Source organism: Lampetra fluviatilis, chromosome 62 (assembly GCF_964198595.1).
Source record: "Lampetra fluviatilis chromosome 62, kcLamFluv1.1, whole genome shotgun sequence".
NCBI classification, from domain to species: Eukaryota; Metazoa; Chordata; class Hyperoartia; order Petromyzontiformes; family Petromyzontidae; genus Lampetra; species Lampetra fluviatilis.
In genome coordinates, this window is record NC_136336.1 from 7568784 (window position 1) to 7587092 (window position 18309).

Sequence of the window (18309 nt, forward strand, 5' to 3'; positions counted from 1 at the left end):
CACTCACTCACATACACACTCACACACACTCACACACACTCACACACTCACACACACTCACACACACTCACATACACTCACACACACTCACACACACTCACTCACACTCACACACTCACACACACACTCACACACACTCACACACACTCACACACTCACAAACACACTCACACACTCACACACACTCACTCACACTCACTCACACTCACTCACACACTCTCACACACTCACACACACACTCACATACACTCACTCACACACTCACACACACTCACACACTCACTCACACACTCACACACACACTCACACACACACACTCACACACACTCACATACACTCACTCACACACTCACACACACTCACACACTCACTCACACTCACACTCTCACTCACACTCACACACTCACACGCACACACACTCACACACACTCACTCACACACTCACACACACTCACACACACTCACACACACACACTCGCACACACTCACATACACTCACTCACACACTCACACACACTCACACACTCACTCACACACTCACTCACACACTCACACACACTCACACACTCACTCACACACTCACACACACACACACACTCACTCACACACTCACACACTCACACACACTCACTCACACACTCACACACACACTCACACACACGCACACACACTCACACACTCACACACTCACTCACACACTCACTCACACACTCACACACACACTCACACACACACACTCACACACTCACACACACTCACACACTCACACACGCACACACTCACTCACTCACACACACTCACACTCACACACTCACACTCACACACACACACATACACACTCACACACTCACACACTCACACACTCACACTCACACACATACACACTCACACACTCACACGCACACACACTCACACTCACACGCACACACACTCACACTCACACACTCACACACACACACTCACACACACACTCACACACTCACACGCACACACTCACACACTCATACACACACGCACACACACACTCACGCACACACGCACACACACTCACACACACACACACGCACACACGCACACACTCACACACTCACACACACACGCACACACACTCACACACTCACACGCACACTCACACACCTTCACAGAGGGAGGACGATCTTGCTAGGGTGGAGAAGAGGCATCTTCTTGCCAGCGCGGGCACGGAGAGCGGCAAGTGTCAGGGCTCCCCGCTCGTCAAGGCGCTCGCCAAGTGACCTCGGCGCGTCCGCGTCGGCACGGCTCTGGCTACGTGCGGTGCGACTTCAAGTCCAAGGGGCACACGTGCAGTGTGCATCTGTCCAGAGCGCACCTCCCCACCCTGCCGCTCTCTCTGTCTACCTTGGCCAGGTTCCTCCCCAGGTGTTTATACCTGGCCATGAGACCCACCCACCCACCCCACCTTTCACACTCCCACTCTGACCTCTGTGGGTGGACTCCTCCCTCTCTTCATCCTCCTCCTCATCCTCCTCCTCCCCCTCCTCCTCCTCCCCCTTTCTTCCCCTCCACCCAATCTAGTAATCGGATTCCACTCGAACCCATATATATATGTTTTTAAGTATTCCAATTTATTCCGGATTTACGTCAAGGGCTTTAATAACATTACTCGTTCATTTTACAAAATCTCGTTTCTTGTTGATCTCCCTCCCTCTCTGGCCCTCTCAAAAATTAATTTTTTGGGTTCAAAATAAAAAAACAGTTGACGTTGCAAAACTTTCTAATGCGTAACCCCAACCACGTGCCCACCTCGATATTACACACGACGACGACGACCATCGCTTAGCCTCTTCCTCCTGATTAGGGGGCAGCCCCCCCCCACTCTGCGCCCCCCCCCCCCCACCTCTAGCGATTTGCAATCGGAAGATTGGAAGTTCAAATCCTGGAAAGTGGCTGGGGGTTGGGTGGTGAGCTAAGCACCTCCTCCCTCCCTCCAGGGTGGCGAAGTCAACGACGGTTGCCCTACGGATAAACTCTCCCCCGCCATATGAACGTGGAATTTCCACCACTGGCTCCGTAGGGCTGTAAACAGATGGGCACCGATGCCTCAATGCTCGTTTGAGCAGCAAATCAAATTTGTTATTTTTGACTTGCGTGTGTGTAAGTCTGTGTGTAAGTCTGTGTGTGTAAGTCTGTGTGTGTGTAAGTCTGTGTGTGTGTGAGTCTATGTGTGTAAGTCTGTGTGTGTGTAAGTCTGTGTGTGTAAGTCTGTGTGTGTGTAAGCCTGTGTGTAAGTCTGCGTGTGTGTAAGTCTGTGTGTGTGTAAGTCTGTGTGTGTAAGTCTGTGTGTGTGTAAGTCTGTGTGTAAGTTTGCGTGTGTGTAAGTCTGCGTGTGTGTAAGTCTGTGTGTGTAAGTCTGTGTGTGTGTAAGTTTGTGTGTAAGTCTGTGTGTGTAAGTTTGTGTGTGTGTAAGTCTGTGTGTAAGTCTGTGTGTCTGTAAGCCTGTGTGTGTGTAAGTCTGTGTGTGTGTAAGTCTGTGTGTGTAAGTCTGTGTGTGTGTAAGTCTGTGTGTGTGTAAGGGGAAGGAGCGGTGGTGTAGTGGTTAGTGCTACGCTGCGCTACAAATCCAGCGACCCGGGTTCGATTCCCGCTTACGGCCAACACCAGTGACGATTATTGAATCGGTCCTGGGCCTCCCCTAGGTCGACTCAACCTCAAATGAATAACCTGGTGCGGTGTGTAAACATCGCCACTGGGGAGACAAAGGCGGCCGGGCATGGTGCTGGCCACCCACCCCCTCCATGTGCCATCCCGGCCTTCACAGGTGCTGCTCGCTAACAGCACTTGCCCCAAGAGTATGCTAAGGCTACACGGGGGGTCGTTGCTGTTGTGAACATTTGTGTGACTGCATTGACACCCGGGTAGAAGTCCGGAGCGTCTCACAGTCGGGAAGAGTGCGGGGCATTCGTCCTGTGCTCATTGGGCAGGTCCCCTGGCTCCTGCCCCCCGACTCTCCATCCCGTCCCGACGTGGAGCTCGCTTCTTCACATCGTCGGCATCACCGCCATCGTCGTCGCCTTCCCAGTTCGGGAAGAACGCTACCGCCGCTACCGCCGCTACTGCCGCTGAATGAACAGAGTGGTACAACGCGGACGTGCAGAAAGAACACATTCCTCCTGCGGAGGGAGCTGGTAGGAACGTTGGATTGCTCGGTCAGTGGCCAGGGTCAACGGCGGCGTGGTGTATTCCGCAAATATGGCCGACTGTGAGGGCGGGCACAAGCCGGCGTGAGTAGGTTAAACGTTGAGTTTGATAAGGGCACTACGGGGTGACCAGCCCCTCAACCCAGCCCCACCCCACCCAGCCCCACCCTCCCCACCCAGCCCCTCCCCACCCTCCCCTCCCCACCCAGCCCCTCCCTGCACGACGGACACAATCATCCCCTGTGGGCTGGTGTAACCAGGAGGTTCCTACCAGTATAAACGCCACCTCGTTCGAGGCTCAAACATCATCATCCATCATCGCACCTCCTCCTGCCTTGTATAGTCCACATCCTCAAAGACTCCGCGTCATCAGAACCTGGTCGGCATGCCGACGCCGTACCACAAAAAAAATAAAAAGCCACGGCTCACAGCGGTGCGGCTGTGGCCACGCAGCCCAAACCGTGGACCGCACAGAGACCCAGTGAGACACACAGAGACTCAGAGACATACACAGAGACCCACAGAGATACACAGAGACCCACAGAGATACACAGAGACCCAGAGAGATACACAGAGACCCAGTGAGATACGTAGAGACTCAGAGGCATACATAGAGACCCATAGACATACACTAAAGACATCGCCACAGCGGTGTGGCTGAGGCAACCAAAGCCATGGACCGCACAGTGAACCCGCTGTGGTCTGGAGGAGGAGGAAGGGCGACACGACACGAACTCTGCCTCTGTCTCTGCTGAAGCCCTCCCCTCGTGCCAGCAGCAGCAGCAGCGGGAGGCCTCCACACTGAGGCCGTCTCGCTCCTGAGACAGACGCAAGAGACAGCAGCAGCAGCAGCAGCTCGAGAGAGAGAGAGACGCAGAGGTCCGCAGAGACGCGATGAAGACTGTGGCCACGCAGCCCAAACCGTGGACCGAGATAATAAACCACTCTGGCCTGAAGCCATCGAGTCGTGGCAGCAGCAGCAGCAAACGTCCACACTGGGACCTGGGGCAGACTGCAGCTGCTGCTGCAGACTGCAGTAGCTGCTGCAGACTGCTGTAGCTGCTGCAGACTGCTGTAGCTGCTGCTGCTGCTGCTGATGAGGATGTGGAGTCGATTCACAGCCGTCGTCTGTCCGCCTCTTGAGCTCTCACCAAACCCAGAATGTGCTTAATGATGATGATGATGATTCAACTCTCCGAGCTCTGAGCCATGTTGCCACTACCCACTCACTCTCGGATTATCCGTAATTACACAATAATGTAATAAAATGAGCTGAGTAAGAATTTTTTGGGTCCAGGGTTTTATATATTTGTTAAATATTTATTAATATATATTATTGAATATTTATTAATATATATTCTTTTTTCTCTGTGTCGGTTTAAGCCGACATTAATACGACATTGCCCATTACTAATAACTGCACGTTTCATAACATTATTACATTCAAACTGCAATTGTATTTTATATTTTGCTTGTTTGTTGTTGTTAATATAATTGTTGCTACTGCTGCTGTTGTTGTTGTTACGACAGCATTGGGAATCTGCCGCAGGTGGTTCGCTGCGAATGAACGGCTCCACCGCAGTCAAAGTTTTATCGGCAAGGCGGTGGGGTAACACGTGGCGGGCACTCCCACATCTTGCGAGACGTCATTGCCAGTTGTGGAAAAACACTTCTGCAGAGCTCCCTCTCGTCATATGATGGTGAGCAACACTCGGGACCACCTGGGAAAAATTCAGAGGTGGTCCGCCTTCGATTCTATCTCCTGGCGCGGCGGTTGAAACAATGTGGAGGTCATTTGACCGGCAGTGGCCTGCGCAGGCACTTGAAGGGCTGCGCTTGAACCGTGTGGGGGGCGGGGGGTTTGCGGGGCCCGGGGCAAATTACACGGCGTGCACCCCCCCCCCTTCCCACCAAAGCGCGGGGCCCGGGACGGTCGCCACGATTCGCCGTCACCCCAAACCTCGGCAGGGTTCTGCCTGAACCACGTGGGTCGCACGCGGGTCCCGAGTTTTGGGGCGGCGAGGCGAGGCAGGTTCGCTCCCTGCCCGTGGCTACGAGACTCACACCGCCATGGCTCGTGTTAGCCCGCGTGCTAGCCCGCGTGCTAGCCCACGTGTTAGTTCCCCCATGTCAGTTCCCGCGTGTTAGCCCGCGTGTTAGCTCCCGCGTGTTAGCCCACGTGTTAGTCCGCGTGTTAGTTCCCCCATGTCAGTTCCCGTGTTAGTCGGCGTGTTAGTCCGTGTGTTAGTCCGCGTGTTAGTCCACGTGTTCGTCCCCGTGTTAGTCCCCGTGTTAGTGCGCGTGTTAGTCCGCGTGTTAGTCCGCGTGTGTTCACTTACCGGCTACCTTGGGAATTGCCTCCATCACCGTTCTGCCGGGGAGCAAAAGGGGAGCAGGGAAAGCAGAGGGGTGGGGGGGGGGCAAGGGGGAGCAGGGGAGGGAGCAGAGGGGGGGGGGGCAAGGGGGCGCAGGAGAGGGGTCAAACGGGAGCCACGGTGCCACACGATCGTCAACGTAGAATATCCCCCTACCCAGCCATACACCATCACACAAAGACAAAGATCCCCCGTGTAGCCTTCAACAGCATGTTGGGGCAAGTGCTGTTAGCGAGCAGCACATATGGAGGCCGACACGGCTCACGAGGGGGTGGGTGGCCAGCACCACGCCCGGCCGCCTTTGTCTCCCCAGTGTTGATGTTTACACACCACGCCAGGTGCTCATCTGAGGCTGAGTCGACCTACAGGAGGCCCAGGACCGGTTCAAACTTTCGCCGCTGTTATTGTTCGCGAGCGGGAATCGAACTCGGGTCGCCGGGTTCGTAGCGCCGGTTCGCTAACCGCCGCGCCACCGCTCCCCACGTGGTCGCCACCGTCACCACGAGCCGTGCTCTGTCCAGTGCTAGATCACCTGCATGCACGCGTCCCCGTTGGGCCCAGGCAGCCGAGTCCTGTGAGTGCGCGGGGTGAGGGTTGGAGTCGAGGCTTTGGGCTCCCGGAGTTTCGAGTCGATGGGCACGAGAGGGGAGAGCGGAAGGCGGGCGTGGAGGTGGTCGCCTCCAGCGTGGCCTGAGGACACGGGACGCCTCGTGGTGACGATCACCCTGGTGGTGGTGGTGGTGGTGGGGGTGGTGATGGTGGTGGTGATGGTGTTGATGATGGTGATGATGGTGGTGATGGTGGTAGTGATGGTGGTGATGTGGTGGTGGTCGTGGTGATGGTGGTGTTGATGGTGATGATAGTGGTGGTGGTCGTGGTGGTGATAGTGGTGGTGGTGATGATGGTGGTGATGGTGGTGGTGGTGGTGGTGATGGTGGTGGTGATGGTGGTGGTGATGGTGGTGGTGATGGTGGTGATGGTGGTGATGGTGGTGGGGATGGTGGTGGGGATGGTGGTGGGGATGGTGGTGGTGGTGGTGGTGGTGATGGTGGTGGTGATGGTGGTGGTGATGGTGGTGATGGTGATAGTGGTGGTGGTGATGGTGATAGTGGTGGTGGTGGTGATGATGGTGGTGATGGTGATTGATGGTGAAGATGGTGATGATGGTGATGATGTTGATGATGCTACGCCAAATTAAGATGATGACGATGATGATAGATTTTCGTTGCTGCTGATTATGGTGATGATGATCATCATCCTACTGCTGTTGATGATTGATCATGCTTGCATTGCTGCTGATTATTAGAATGTTTGATCATGTTATTGTTAATGCTGATGAACATCATCATGCTGATGATGCTGATGATCATGCTGCTGCTGATGATGAAGATCATGCTGATGATGCTGATGATCATGCTGCTGCTGATGATGAAGATCATGCTGATGATGCTGATGATCATGCTGCTGCTGATGATGAAGATCATGCTGATGATGCTGATGATCATGCTGCTGATGATGCTGAAGATCATGCTGCTGATAATGCTGATAATGATCATGCTGCTGATAATGATGATCATGATGCTGCTGCTGATGATGATGATCATGCTACTGATAATGATGATAATACTGCTGCTGATGCTGATGATGAAGATCATGCTGTTGCTGATGCTGATAATGATCATGCTGCTGATGATGCTGATGATCATGCTGTTGCTGATGATGATCATGCTGTTGCTGATGATGATGACCGCACCCTGATAGTCGTCCTTCTACTCACCTCTTCCTCCTCCTCCTCCCCGCCCCTCCTCCCGGCTCACCCTCACCACCGACAACCCGCGGTGAAGTTCCTCCTCATCCTCGTCCACCACGTCCACCACGTCCACCCCGTCGGTGGCGTGGGCCACCTCCTCGCTTCCGGGCCACACCTCCTCGTCGCGAGCAGCTCCATCCTCCAGCACTGCCTGTGACGGGGGGAGGAGGTGCGGGGGGAGGGGGGTGCGGGGGGAGGGAGATGCGGGGGGAGGGGGGTGCGGGGGGAGGGGTGGGGACGTAGGGGGAGGGAGGGACACGGGGGAGGTGGGCGGGGGGAGGGGCGCGGGGGGGAGGGGGATGCGGGGGGAGGGGGTGCGGGGGGAGGTGCGGGGGGAGGGGATGCGGAGGGAGGGGTGGGGACGTAGGGGGAGGGAGATGAGGGGGGAGGGGGTGGGGGCATAGGGGGGGGCGGGCGGGGGGGTGGGGGAGGGGGGTGAGTCGAGGTTCCACGGCTCTGGAGTGAACGCGCCGTGCCTGTTGTGTTCCTCAAGGGTGCAACAGCCCAATGGGAATTCCACGTTAACATGACGGGGGAAAGTCTATTCGGAGAACAGCAATTTTTTGGCCGACTCCCGGCAGGGAAGTTGACTGCCGCTGCTTTAGGAGCGCGCCTTGACACGACCCAGCAGTTGCTGCTGCTGCTGCTGCAGCTGCTGCTCTCCGTGTCCCCGTGGTGGTGGTGGTGGTGGTGGACCACCGTCTGGTTGACCTGTCATTGTGGCCGGCTCGCATCTGAATAAGTAATATTTTTAAAAACACGTTTTTTAAAACACGCTTTTATGTAATGTACTAGAGCAGTGCCATGGATGGGCTGCACTTGCAGGCAACGACAGACAGCCCAGAAGCGGCTGGGGGTTGTGAGGGGTCCTACGATCCTTCGCAAACACTCCCAACGGCCGGGGGGGAGGCTGCGGATGCACTGAGCTGCAACGGCAGACACGCGGACCTCGGTGGGGGCCTCTGGGTCACCCGCGTGCCTCACCGAGGTCCGCACCTCGGCCGAGAAACATATATAAGGCGGACCTCTGGCGAGGTCCAGGCAGTTGAAGATGACCAGTTGAAGCAAGAAGACCCGCTAGAATAGGACCCCTAGCTTAGCCGTCCTTTTAAGGACAGCACCACCGGTTGTGTGTTGGAGGGCCAAGCCACAACATTAACAATCAGAGTCCGACGTTTCGCCAGTAATGACAACCAGCTTCATCAGGAAGCGAGTTGTCTTAGCGACACATTTATACATTTACTCGATCTCACCCCAAAAAATACCTCGATTATGGATGATGTTGGTCGCGAAAGCCAATTACGCGTTCAACTGACTGATGGTGGGGTTTGTGATCAGGCTAATAGTGGTAAATATAATGCGACGGTGATGATGAGACATATTTGACTCATGAGGGTAAGGACTGTGTCGAGGATGATGGTGATCATGATTGTGATCATGATTGTGAGATTTACTTTGAACAAATAAAATCTTGCCCCACCAAAAGGATCCCATCGCGTCAGCATCTTACAACATACAAAATACAAAGGTCCCCCGTGTAGCCTTGAACAGACGTGTTGGGGCAAGTGCTGGTCGCGAGTCGCGCTACCTATGAAGGCCGGCACGGCACACGAGGGGGGGGGGGGTGGCCAACACTACGCCCGGCCGCCTTTATCTCCCCCGAGTTCCGATGTTTACACACCACACCAGGTACTAATTTGAGGCTGAGTTGACCTAGGGGAGGGCCAGCACCGGTTCAGATAATCGTCACCGGCGTTAAACTAAAAACGAAACTATGTTTTATTTTGCGAGGTAAAGCCCACGGGGGCTATAGAACTCGGTTTGATCGCTCAACGAAGCGGACATTTATAGCAGCCAAACGCTCTAAACGCGTGGTGATGTTGGTTCTAAATGTGGAGGGGAAAACCGGAGGGCCCGGAGAAAAATCTACGCGATCACAGGGAGAGAGACAAACTCCAAATATACAGCAGTAGGAGGCGTCGTCAGGGTCTGTATCGAACCCACGCCCTCCTGCGCACCAGGCGAGGTAGTCAACATCTCCTAGCCACCGTGATAATGAGATAGAGGGATAGAGACACGTAAACTCCAAATATACAACAGCAGACGTCGTCAATGTCTGTATCGAACCCACGACATCCTGCACACCAGGCAAGGTAGTCAACATATCTGAGCCATCAGCTGTCGCACACTCACCATGGCCCAGCAGGACTTCCAGTCTCACGGTCGCCTCGGACACCTGAAGGTCTGGAAGCTGAGAGTCTAAGGGCCGATAGGGGTCCCAAGATTTTTAGGGGTCCAAGGTCCCCGTAGGGGGAACGGGGGTGGCGGTGGTGGTGGGATCTGAGTTGTAAACCGCCGGGAGCCTTCTGGATCTTGAGAGGTGTTGAGTTGAGGAGTCGTAGGGTCCAGTGGTGGTGGCGGGTCTCAGAGTGAATCTTAATAACCTCACGGGTCGTGTGGGTGTCTTCGTTATAATGGGGGTCAAGGATTCTCAAGGGGGGGTGGGGGTGGTTCCTGGGATTTGTCTTTAAGAATCGAGGGGGTCCTGGGATTATAATCTAAGGATCTAGGGATTTCCTGGGATACGGGCTAAAGCATCTAAGGGGTTCTGGGAATCGGGTTTAAGGATCTAGGGGGTCCTGATATCCCCTGAGCTGAGTCCTCACTCCCTGCTGCTACTGCTGCTGCTGCTACTACTGCTACTACTGCTACTGCTGCTACTGCTGCTACTACTGCTACTACTGCTGCTGCTACTGCTGCTGCTACTGCTGCTACTGCTGCTACTGCTACTGCTGCTACTACTACTACTACTGCTGCTGCTACTGCTGCTACTGCTGCTACTGCTGCTGCTACTGCTACTACTGCTACTGCTGCTACTGCTGCTACTGCTACTGCTGCTACTGCTGCTACTGTCGCCTTCTCCCAGTCGCCGTGGCCCCTCCACGACCTCTCCGCCCGCCGGCCGGCGACTTGCGTAACCCGCCCGGGATAACCCAACCCCCCCCCCCTTATCCCTCCTGCTGTCCATCCCTACCCCCTTACCCCCTCTCCCCTTATCTCTATTGTCCATCCCTACCCACCCCCCCCCCTTATCCCTCCTGTCCATCCCTACCCCCTTACCCCCTCTCCCCTTATCTCTATTGTCCATCCCTACCCCCTTACCCCCTCTCCCCTTATCCCTCCTGTCCATCCCTACCCCCTTACCCCCTCTCCCCTTATCTCTACTGTCTATCCCTCCCCCCCCCTTATCTCTACTGTCTATCCCTACCCCCTTACCCCCGAGTCGACTCACATCCCTACCCCCTACCCCTGATCGCTACCCCCTTACCCAAGATCATAACCCTACCCCCTCTCCCCCTATCCCTACCCCCTACCCCTAAGTCTAATTATATCCCTACCCCTGATCGCTACCCCCTTACCCATGATCATAACCCTTACCCCCTATCCCCATCGCTGCTCCGATCCCGAACCAATAGCCCTGCTCGACATCCATTACCCCCCCCGCCCGCCCCGCTAGCGGCCCCACTTCTCCTACCCACCTGGGCGTCTCTCGGCTCGGACCCCAGCGACTTTCCTCTTCCCGACTTCAGCTGCCCCGCCCCGGACGCCTGAACCCTCAACTCTGCTGCTGCTGCTGCCCGGCACCGGGTGGCAGGCAGCGCTCTCTCGCTCCCAATCAGTCGAGCGGCAGTATCTTCACGTCATCCATGACATAGGGAGGTTAGATTTCGATTTAAAGCTTTCGTGACTGCAGGGATTCATCTTCTTGGTTCTTTCGGTGAAGTCACGTAGAAGGGAAGTAATAAAATAATAATATATTATTATATAATATTATTTTATTATTTTATTATATTACATTACTATATTATTTCATTGTTTTATTTTTATTATTTTATTACTTCCCTTCTACGTGACTTTACCGAAAGAACCAAGAAGATAGGGATTTCGTAAATATATAAATGTGTCGTTAAATCCGCCACCACCCGACACAGCGCAATGAGTAAGGTTCGTCACGGGAACAGAACGTGGCCAGTTTGTGACGAGCACAGCACTAACCGGTTGTGTGTTGGAGAGCAAATCCACAACAATTGTACTAATCGGCTGTGCGGGGTGGTGGCGGGTTTCACGACACATTTGTATTTACGCGATCTAACCCAAAAAACAACCCCTATGTTATGGATGATATTGGTCGCGAAGGCCTACCACGTGGTAATCTTCACATCAGTTGCGCAACGCTGTGTGGAAGCTGCCTGGCCTATCGCCCCATACGAAGCTGCCGGGTCTCCTCCGCAACTCACTCACGACGCTTGCGACACGTCGAGCCGTCTAAAGACTGGATTACAGCGTGAGGAGCTCACAGAGCCTTCAGAGATCTGGACACTGTCACATCGGTGAGCTTCTCCGGCAGGCAAGGCTGCGTTGGCTGGGTTACGTAGCCCGCATACCCAGCCACCGCATACCCAAACAGCTTATGTTTGGCCGGATAGAGGGGGCTAAACGGGCGCGGCACGGGTTGGAGAAGAGATGGAGTGACGTAGTACAGGAGGATGTGGAGCTGAGTGGACGATGAGTGGTACCAGCAGTGTCAATATCGGCCTCTGTGGAGGAGTCTCCTGAAGGACGCTGCTGCTGCTACTGGGCAGTTGGAGGCAGTCGCCCTCTAGCAACAAGATATTGCCCAACTGTATCCCATTGCGTTAGCACGCACCAACAGGCTCTTATAGAACGCTGAGTCGAAACGTACACGCACACACATGACAACAGCAGTGGCAGTGACGTCACCACAGCGCTTGTGCCAGGCTAGGTGCACGTTGAAGCCCTCGCGTGAAGTGTCGAAGGCTCTCGCTGCCGGCAGGAGGTCACGGACAGACCCAGCAGGTGCCACGGGTCGACTGACTGAGATGACTGGCAGATGCACCACCTGTGCCCCCTACTGTGCCAATTTGCTGTGCTATATCCACCCTGCGCTCCGCGCGTTGTTGTGAGCGTCGCTCCTCTGCCCTCCGTTGTTGCTGGAGGGCGACTGCCTCCAACTTCCCAGTAGCCTTATTATTATAACTCTGAGTCCAGACAAACACACACAAATGTATCTTTTCACTCACTCACTCACTTATCCATTCATTCACCCACTTACTCACCTACTCACTCACCCATTCACCCACTAATTTCACCCAAGTCACACTTGTAAATAAGTCTTATCCATGGTCTCATTAGTTCTCACTGGATACACAAAATACACTTTAATTCACCCACTTACTCACCACCCACTCACCCACCCACTCACTCACCCACCCATCCACACATTCACCCACCCACCCACTCACTAGCTCTAACAGAGACCTAACCCACTCATTCACTCGCTCACCCACCCACTCGCCCACTCGCCCACTCACTCACCCATCCACCCACCCACACACTCACTCACCCACTCACTAGCTCTAGCAGAGACCTAACTCACCCACTCATTCACTCACCCACTCATTCACTCACCCACCCACTCACCCACCCACTCACTCACCCACCCATCCACACACTCACTCACCCACTCACTAGCTCTAACAGAGACCTAACCCACCCACTCATTCACTCGCTCACCCACTCACCCACCCACTCACTCACCCACCCATCCACACACTCACTCACCCACTCACTAGCTCTAACAGAGACCTAACCCACCCACTCATTCACTCGCTCACCCACCAACTAACTCACCCACTCACTCACCCACTCACCCACTCACCCACACACTCACCCACTCACTAGCTCTAACAGAGACCTAACCCACCCACTCATTCACTCGCTCACCCACCAACTAACTCACCCACTCACTCACCCACTCACCCACCCACACACTCACCCACTCACTAGCTCTAACAGAGACCTCACTCACTCATTCACTCGTCCACTCATTCACTCGTCCACTCATTCACCCACCCACTCACTACCTCAGCGAACTCATTCACCCCACTCACTCATCCACTCATCCCCCCCCCCACACACACATACATCCCCACGATTTTTTTGTAAACGAGACTCATCCCTGCCCTCTTAAGTTATCACATGGCCACTTAACGCCATCTTGACCAGACGTGAACCTTGCACACTGCTGGCAAGCGTTGCCCAACATCCAACGTTGGACTGTCTCCCTCTATCACCACCGCATCTCGAAAATTCTGATTCTAAGAAATTCTCCCTCGACTCCGTCCCCACCACCACCACCACCGCCCCCCACTTAGCAATGAGTAATGATCTACGTTGTACAATCTAAAGTGAAGGCAGACTCCACGTCTCTACTGCTGCGGCTGCTGACGATGATGATTGCGGTGTCTGATAAACAAGTCGGGTGGCTGTGGATGTTGTTGCTGTTGCTGCTGTGAGCCAGTGGTGGATCTCTGTGGCTCGTGGTTGGGACAACAGACTCGCATTGAGGAGAGCCGTAGACTCACACAGAGAGCCACAGACTAACACAGAGAGCCATAGACTCGCACAGAGAGCCGTAGACTCACGCAGAGACCCGTAGACTCACACAGAGAGCCATAGACTCACACAGAGACCCATAGACTCACACATAGAGCCATAGACTCACACAGAGAACCATAGACTCACACAGAGAGCCATAGACTCACACAGAGAGCCGTAGACTCACACAGAGAGCCGTAGATTCACAGAGAGCCATAGACTCACACAGAGAGCCGTAGATTCACAGAGAGCCATAGACTTAGACAGATACCAACAGACTTAGAGAGAAACCCATAGACTCAAACATAGTGACATAGACTCACACAGAGACCCATAGACTCACACAGAGAGCCATAGACTCACACAGAGAGCCATAGACTCGCACAGAGAGCCGTAGACTCACGCAGAAAGCCGTAGACTCGCACAGAGACCCATAGACTCACACAGAGAGCCATAGACTCACACAGAGACCCATAGACTCACACAGAGAGCCATAGACTCACACAGAGACCCATAGACTCACACAGAGACTCATAGACTCACACAGAGACACAGAGACTCACACAGATACACAGACTCACACAGAGAGCCATAGACTCACACAGAGAGCCATAGACTCACACAGAGACCCATAGACTCACACAGAGACCCATAGACTCACACAGAGACCCATAAACTCGCACAGAGAGACCCATAGCCTCACACAGAGACCCATAGACTCACACAGAGACCCATAGACTCACACAGACCCATAGACTCACACAGAGACCCATAGACTCACACAGAGACCCATAAACTCGCACAGAGAGACCCATAGCCTCACACAGAGACCCATAGACTCACACAGAGACCCATAGACTCACACAGAGACCCATAGACTCACACATAGACCCATAGACTCACACATTGAGACATAGACTAAGACAGATACCTATAGACTCACACAGAGACCCATAGATTCACACAGAGACCCATAGACTCACACAGAGACCCTTAGACTCACACAGAGAGCCACAGACTCACACAGAGACCCATAGACTCACACAGAGATCCATAGACTCACACAGAGACCCATACACTCACACAGAGACCCATAGACTCACACAGAGACCCATAGACTCACACAGAGACCCATAGACTCACACATTGAGACATTGACTCACACAGAGACTCATAGACTCACACAGAGACACAGAGACTCACACAGATACACAGACTCACACAGAGAGCCATAGACTCACACAGAGACCCTTAGACTCACACAGAGAGCCACAGACTCACACAGAGACCCATAGACTCACACAGAGACCCGTAGACTCACACATTGAGACATTGACTCACAGTGGTGCGCGCACTTCGCTTCGAACCCCCCCCCCAATCTCCCGAGTTCGATTCCTGCTCAGGGCTAATAATAGTCACGATTATGTGAATGAACCGGTGATCCACTAGGTCGACTCAGCCTTAAATTAGCACCTGGTGCGGTGTGTAGCAAACATCAGCACTGTGGGAAGACAAAGGCGGCCGGGCGTGACGCTGGCCACCCACCTCCTCCGTGTGCAGTGCCGCCCTGCGTAGGCGCTACTCGCTAGCAGCACTTGCCCCAACACTCTGTTGAAGGCTACACGGGAGACCTTTGTCTTTTGTATGTCGTACGGTGCTCACGCGATGGGATACTTTTGTTGAAGGCTACACGGGGGATCTTTGTCTTTGTAGAAGCACGCCTTTAGAGTATTTGGCTGCTAAACATCTCCACGTGGCGATGATGACGATGATGACGATGACGATACGCCACTTTGCTGAGCTGTCATTTGTGGGCAGGTCGCTTCTGAAAAAGCGCTACACAGCTCAGTGGGGACCTTACCTGGTCAAACACATCATCGTTTAGCTTCTGAGATGAGTTGATGTGTGCGCGTGTGTGTGCGTGTGTGTGCGCGTGTGTGTGCGTGTGTGTGTGTGCGTGCGTGTGTGTGTGTGTGTGCGTGTGTGTGTGTGTGCGTGTGTGTGTGTGTGCGCGTGTGCGCGTGTGTGTGTGCGTGCGTGTGTGTGTGTGTGCGTGTGTGTGTGTGTGCGCGTGTGTGTGCGTGTGTGTGTGTGTCACCAGCTACTCACCGCGTCTCTCGTCGCTGCTTCATCCATTGGAGCTTCGACTCAACTCTTCCCCCGGTCTCTCTCCCTCCCTACTCACACTCACCCTTACTCACACTCACTCTCACTCACACTCTCCCTTACTCACACTCACCCTTACTCACACTCACCCTTACTCACACTCACTCACACTCACCCTTACTCACACTCACCCTTACTCACACTCACTCTCACTCACTCTTACACACTCTCTCACTCACTCCCTCCCTACTCCACTCACCCTTACTCACACTCACCCTTACTCACACTCACTCTCACTCACTCTCTCCCTACTCACACTCACCCTTACTCACACTCACTCTCACTCACTCTCTCCCTACTCACACTCACCCTTACTCACACTCACTCTCACTCACTCTCTCCCTACTCACACTCTCTCATTCACTCTCACACTCTCTCACACTGTCACTCACCCTCCCTACTCCACTCACCCTTACTCACACTCTCTCACTCTCTCCCTACTCGCACTCACTCTTACTCACACTCTCTCACACACTCTCTAACTCTTACACACTCTCACACTCTCACTCGCTCTCCCTACTCCCACTCACCCTTACTCACACTCTCTCACTCTCTCCCTACTCACACTCACTCTTACTCACACTCTCTCACACACTCTCTAATTCATACACACTCTCACACACTCTCTCACTCTCTCCCTGCTCCACTCACTCTTACTCACACTCTCTCACACACTCTCTAACTCTTACACACCCTCACACTCTCACTCGCTCTCCCTACTCCCACTCACTGTCACTCACTCGCCCGCCCTGCCTCCCTCGCTCACAGACTCTCACACTCTCACTCACTCACTCTTACACACTCACACTCTCTCTCTCGCTCTCCCTACTCCACTCACTCTTACTCACACTCTCTCACACACTCTCTAACTCTTACACACTCTCACACTCTCACTCGCTCTCCCTACTCCCACTCACTGTCACTCACTCGCCCGCCCTGTCTCCCTCGCTGTTGTATGTTTTAACTCACCCTATCTCCTTCTCTCTCACAACAAACAAACTCGTTGACTGTCTCTCCCACTCACACTCCCACACTCTAAGAGCTCTCCTCTCAATCGCGCGCACTCTCTCTACCCATCTCACAGGCTCACTCTCTCGCCCTCTGCTGTTTATATATCAACTCTCTCGCTCTCTCTCAACTCTCAATGAGCATCTGCCACTCTCCAACGCTCTGTCCCATCTCTCTATGAACTCTCTCATTAATCTCTTCATCACCCAATCTCTCTCTCTCAACCCTCTATACTATAAACTATGAACTCTATGATTCATCTCAAAATCACCCTCTCTCAGACTCTCTCTGACTCTGTACGCTATATATCTATGAACTCTCTGCTCTCTCTCTCTCTCACGTGTGATTCTATCTGTCTCTCTGCGTCTCTCTTTTATAGGCACATACACACGCACACACACACACGCACATACACACGCACACACATTCCTACATCACCCCCCCCGCCCCCAAGTCTGCGGTATCTATATCGCACAATCACACAACCACCCTTCACACAACCTTCCGCACAAAATACAAAGATCACCCATATAGCCTTTAACAGACTTTTGGAGCAAGTGCTGTTCAGCGAGCACATTATTGAAGGCCGGCAGGAGATGGGTGACCGGCACCACTACCGGCCACCCTGTATGTCGGCGTGTGTGTGTGTTGAACTTCTCTCGCACAGTGCGTAAGCCAGGCGTGATAATCGGAGGCGCCTTCATCATCTCACGGTGCCGACGTTTGACGCGCACGCCGCGTCAGGACGCAGTCTCCCGCGTGGTGGGTAGCATCCACAGAGGTAGAAGTATCCAGCAGCATCCCAATGCCTTGCGCGACGATGATGATGACGATGAAGACGACAATGATGACGACGATGATGACGACGACGACGATGATGATGACGATGATTACGACAATGATGACGATGATAATGATGACGATGATGACGACGATGATGATGACGATGATGACGACGATGATGATGACGATGATGATGACGATGATGACGACGATAATGATGATGATGATGACGATGACGACGATGACGACGACGATGATTACGACGATGATGATGACGATGACGACGACGATGATGACGATGATGATGATGACGATGATGACGATGACGACGACGATGATGACGACGATGATGATGACGACGATGTACACTAAAACACGTGGTACAGCATGTACACTAAAACACGTGGTACAACATGTACACTAAAACACGTGGTACAGCATGTACACTAAAACATGTGGTACAGCATGTACACTAAAACACGCGGAGTGGCGTTATAACGGGCGCGTTTACGCGTTGCGAACGGGGCGCCGT

General features: G+C 53.7%; 1 protein-coding gene across 1 annotated transcript in view; it reads right to left on the minus strand.

Annotated features, from left to right (window-relative positions):
* Positions 1–17322, minus strand: part of LOC144951376 (band 3 anion transport protein-like) — a 42733-nt gene extending 25411 nt beyond the window's left edge. Inside the window, 4 exon segments of the mRNA XM_078881606.1 lie at positions 5516–5547; positions 6084–6241; positions 7329–7512; positions 15930–17322. Of these exon segments, the coding sequence (XP_078737732.1) occupies positions 5516–5547; positions 6084–6241; positions 7329–7512; positions 15930–15956 (401 nt within the window). The 5' untranslated portion in view covers positions 15957–17322.
* Between the last annotated feature and the right edge of the window lie 987 nt (positions 17323–18309).